The sequence below is a fragment of the Solea senegalensis genome, linkage group LG7, assembly GCF_019176455.1.
Source record: "Solea senegalensis isolate Sse05_10M linkage group LG7, IFAPA_SoseM_1, whole genome shotgun sequence".
In the NCBI taxonomy this organism is placed as follows: domain Eukaryota; kingdom Metazoa; phylum Chordata; class Actinopteri; order Pleuronectiformes; family Soleidae; genus Solea; species Solea senegalensis.
The window spans coordinates 1,227,013-1,231,768 of NC_058027.1; the positions used below are offsets into that span (position 1 = coordinate 1,227,013).

At 42.1% G+C, this 4,756-nt stretch overlaps 1 protein-coding gene across 2 annotated transcripts; it reads right to left on the reverse strand.

Annotated features, from left to right (window-relative positions):
- Positions 1-2,147: 2,147 nt before the first annotated feature.
- adma (adrenomedullin a) lies at positions 2,148-4,523 on the reverse strand. Of its 2 annotated transcripts, none has more exons than XM_044030525.1 (4): positions 4,395-4,523; positions 3,733-3,836; positions 3,521-3,646; positions 2,148-3,422 (listed from the first exon to the last, which is right to left on the reverse strand). In XM_044030525.1, exons 2-4 carry the CDS (start codon positions 3,825-3,827, stop codon positions 3,122-3,124), a joined length of 522 nt encoding a protein of 173 aa, XP_043886460.1. In that variant the 5' UTR covers positions 3,828-3,836; positions 4,395-4,523; the 3' UTR covers positions 2,148-3,121. The 2 variants fall into 2 exon arrangements, with proteins under 2 accessions (XP_043886460.1, XP_043886458.1); XM_044030523.1 differs by having other exon boundaries at positions 2,148-3,425.
- Between the last annotated feature and the right edge of the window lie 233 nt (positions 4,524-4,756).

The following is a 4,756-nucleotide window of genomic DNA, read 5'->3' on the forward strand; positions in this document are numbered from 1 at the left end:
GTTTTCGGCTTATTATTATAGTTTAAATTTCTGCCAAAATCTTACACACTGCACCTTTAAATTCTTCTGTTTCTAACTGAATTATATTCTTTTCTTAAATTATGAGATTTAACACACACATACATTTATTACAGTATAATATACTGAAGTGAACTTTGACCTATATTAAATGATATCACAAATCAAATAGCAGGTGCAATCATTATTTAGCTGAATTACATATGTTTTCCCCCTACTGTTATGTTTAATTTGCAGAATATGTTGTGAAGCTGTAACATGAGCTGACAATGAACACATTCACCCAGACTTACTTTGTCAGTGAATGTGATGACGAGGCTCAGTGTCTGTATTTTACACACATTCTGTTGTAATCTAAGTCTGTGTCCATGGCAGAAATCCTTTCAGAGCAGAATAAGGACAACGCGTGAACTCCTGACACAGATTTACTCATGTGCTAATAAACCGTCCCTGGATTAGCCTGACAGTGTTTGAGATTATGAAGCTAATCCTCTCAGCTCTGGTTATCAGGATACTTTTAGAGGTGTCTTTAAAGGACGGACTCTTAGACCTGGGCCTGTATCACTTTGATTGACACCGCTGTTGTCAACAGAGTGATTATTCCTCTCTTGTTCATGTTTGACTTCCTGCTGCTTCTGTGTCTCTCTACAGCTGTTTAACATGAAAGAGCAGGCCCAAAATAATATTATCAGTGTCTTAAAACAGCATGGAGTAAACCCTGGAGGGTGGGCATTGTTATTTTTTAACCAGATGACTGACACTGATCTGTGTCTCCATGCCATGACATGTTCACATAGTTAGAGAACGCACTCAGTGGGCCAGATCTAGATCTAGACAGTCTATTCTTAGAACGCTCCTGGTGTGATGAGAAACCCTGACGCGCTGAGTACAGAAACCCATTCATAGTGTTCAAATTCATGTGATTTAATCAGCCACTAGATGGCATATTTGCTTAGTTTTTGTTTCTTCTCAATGTTTTCCAGTGGCTGCATACCATTCAGTCATTGGTTGTGCAGGTGTTTTTATTATTATTATTATTATTTGTAATATTAATATCATTATTATTATTATTATTATGTTATTATTATTATTATGTTATTGACATAAAGTTACTACTGTACATTGTACTGATTTAATGTAGCCATAAGCCTTTCATGAGGAATACTGTACATGCATGCAAATACAAACAAGGTTACAATAGATACATTTTATTTACAAATAAATATGAATTCCTGCAATGAGAGATTCCAAGTAACGGAAAAGACCATGAATTCACTGCTTTTATGTCCATTCTTCACATAGTTTGTCCTTATTAGGGTTTAAATAAACAGAAAATGACTCATTGTTTATTTTTTAAATTGATTTTTCAGCAAAGTGAAACAAAAACCTTTTTTTCACTGGTTTCGCTCTTTCATTTCCCGCATCATGTGATTAAGGATTGTTTATTGAAGTCTGGTGAATAGTTATTAAGTTAGTGCGAGTAGTCATGCTCGTGGTGATGAGTGTTTCACTGTAACTTCACTGTCCTCTGACTGCTCGAGGAGAAGATGCCACGTTCTGAACATCTGGACTCAGATGTTCTCTGTGTCTCTGTGTCGTGTAATTCCCCTGCTGTGACATTTCCAGACTGGCAAGTGCACACGTTGACCCTTTGTATTCTGGACCTGGTTTGAAGAAAGGGAGATAAAGGAATGCAGCCTGAGGAGAATCTGTAACTGCGATAAAGTGTCAGGAGACGAGTTCTGGCTGCATGTGAAGATCAGAGCTTTTGTTGGAAGCGGTTTCTGCGATGCTCTCTCAGGAATGTTGGACCGGAACCCCCTGCATTGGCCTTCGCATGTCCCAATCATCGAGCATTGAACACAGATGGAACTAAAGCCGCAGCCTCCTCTGATGGCTTCAGGGCTGCTGCATGGTGTGGGGTGAGCCAACAAATATGAGCTTAACCAAGCAGGAATGTGCCTGGCACCCTGTCTGCCCTTCTTTTAAGGGGGGGGGGGGCTCTAATGAGACCCTGTAATCACTTAACAGAGACCAGGTGCTTTGTGTCTGTATAGCGTTGCACTCCAGACAATAGAATGTCACTTTGAGTTTACACGAGTGCGAAGCAAAGGGTCTGGACGAGGTCGTGACTTTGTATGCAAAAAATCTTTATTGAGTGACATCGTTATTGCTTTGACACAAATAAAATAGAGCACATTTACAAATATATAATATATATACCTATAAAAGAGATTTTCCTATTACCACAGTTTGCATTAAAGAATAATGACACATAGCTACAATGCCCATATATATTTCTTCCTGTACAAAAATAGTTCTATCTGCAAAAGTACTTTAATGTAACCTCTATATAATATTTAAATAAAGGGATTCATATATACACATACCTGCGATACAAACAAATATAGATTGCACATGTTTTTTGTACAAACAATAACAATTTTCAAGTATAGTTCAGTCCATCATGGACCGGCACGTATATCACAGAATCAAAGGCATTTTCCATTTTACAGCGTCCAAATCGTAACATAGACCGAGAGCCTCGCGGCTCTGTGGCCTATCTTCTTGTTTGGCATTGTGATGAAAGAGATGTCTTTTCCTGATGATTCATTTGACCTCAAGTCCACATGGAAAAGTGCACACAAGTACTGACAGTTTGAACACATTAGTATAATCCTTAGAGGATAGCACTTCTATAAGTCCTGGCCTTGAGGAATAAGTGTGTAAAGTCCCGCCATGTTTGGAAGAGAGTTCCCTCTTTGCCAGGTATGAGCACTCTTCCTTTGCCTCCCCGCCAAGCAGAGAGCAGCACCTGTAGTTTTCCGCCACGCTGTGCCGTCCAGTGTCTGCACGCTTGCTGCAGTTTTGTTTTGCACTATCTACACCGCTGAGCTGCAACACACTCAGCCTCTGGAGGAACTCAGTGTAACGCAGTCCTGGGTCTGACTCTCATGCCTGGAAAGATTAAAAAAAAAAAAAATGTGCTGGAGAGTTCTTGACAAGAGTCTGAGGCATTTTGAAAGTCATAAAAACAGAGTAGAGAGGACACTCTCTGCTCCTCGCTTGCTTTTCGTCACAAACTCCTCTTGCAAAGTCCCGCTCATGTCCGTTTGAGGAGAGCAGTGAGCTTATGAACCTGTGAGTCACTCATCCTCCACTCAGGCCTCAGCCCGTCTCGCTCTTCCCTCTGTGCGACTCTGTCCTGAGGAAGAGACCGACGCCTGCGGCCGTATCCTATCGGGCTGATCTTGATGGCGGGGGCCACCTCGTTCTTGAGCTTGCTGTTGAGCTGGTGCAGGCGGTGTGCCAGGTCGTGCACGGTGCAGGTGCCTAGTGAGCAACCCTTACTTTTTGACTGGTTGGCTGTGTTTTTTGACCTCTTGGTTCGGATAGTGTTGTCACTGCTGGAGGAGAGAAGGAGAGACAAGAGGACATTAATGCATGCTGTTCATTCCAGAGAAATCTGGTTATAGAGATAGTTGCATGGTTGGTATCTTACCTGGAATGTGGCAGCAGGTTATCCCTGATATCTTCTGCTCTGACAAAGCTCTCAGACTCTGCTGTCTTGTCTACTGATACACTGTCAAGGTCCCGTCTCAATCTGCGCTCCAGCCATATGCTTAGCCTGGGAGAGGAGGAAAAGAAGGTCCATTAGTACCTCAGCGCACAGGTAGCACAGGTGACATCTCGAATCACATGAAATCTTCTCACCTTTTCTTCAACTGTGGATTGACTTCGACCTCCACACAGTGTGCTACTGTTGCCAGAAGGCAGCAACAGAGGATGGATTGCAGGATCAGTTTCATTTTTGGCTCCTATGGAAAGCAAAGGAAATCATTTTGAGTCAATCATTCGTGCTGTAAATTAATATTTAACTGTATTAAATTCCCTCATACAGTAGTCCCTGGAATGCCACACGGATGCTGACTTACACAAGAGTCCAAAAGCCAAGTTATTTGCACTTATCATTCATTTATTTAAAAAGTTAAGCTAAGGTCAGATTTTGCTCGGTTAAGTAAACCTACAACTGTGCTTTGGGCCTCTGGCCAGTAATGTGAAGGACACAGTCTACCCCACGAGGGGCTCAAAATAGGCTGTGCTCAAAAGTTCAACAAAACCCACAATGCCTTTCAAATCAGATCAGCGTATTAAAACAAACCTGACACACGAGTGCAGCAGGTAACGATGTATCATGTACTCTGCTGGATGCTTTACATGTTAAAGGCACATGATGATCGGATAACCTGTACACTTGTGCCTTGACCTCATAAAAACAAGGATAGAGCCATCAGTGTGAGCATGCACCAATCTGTCCAAATAAAAGCTGCCCTTTTTAAAAGAAAGGAAGAAAAAAAGGAAAAGGAGTCACATACCTGTGATTCTCTGACAACTCAGCTGGAAGGGAAAGTTCCTCCTGAGTGTTTAACTCCACAAGTTTCTTCAAAATTGCCACTGGTTCTGTGAGGCAGCTGTGTCACTCTGCTAATAACTGCTACAACACCAGACACGGTGCCTTTATACAGGAGGTGGGAGGGGCTCGCTCACTGACACACACAGTCTCTCATCCTTTACCCCCACCCTACCCACTGCAACGCTGCTGCTGCTGCTGCTGCTGCCGCTGCTCCCCGTGGGGTACGACGCAATACAGGGAGGGGAAAAAGAGAAGAAGCATTTAGAGTAAAAATCCAAATTTAAAAGGACAAATGTGGCAACAGCCAAGTTTGAAATACTTAAA

Bases quoted from the DNA above. Each gene is read 5' to 3' on its own strand.
- adma (XM_044030523.1), bottom strand. From the start codon at position 3,827: ATGAAACTGATCCTGCAATCCATCCTCTGTTGCTGCCTTCTGGCAACA. The intron at 3,647-3,732 runs GTGAGAAGATTT...CTCCTCTCCCAG, and splicing joins AATCCACAGTTGAAGAAAAG to GCTAAGCATATGGCTGGAGC. The intron at 3,426-3,520 runs GTAAGATACCAA...TCTCTCCTCCAG, and splicing joins AACCTGCTGCCACATTCCAG to CAGTGACAACACTATCCGAA.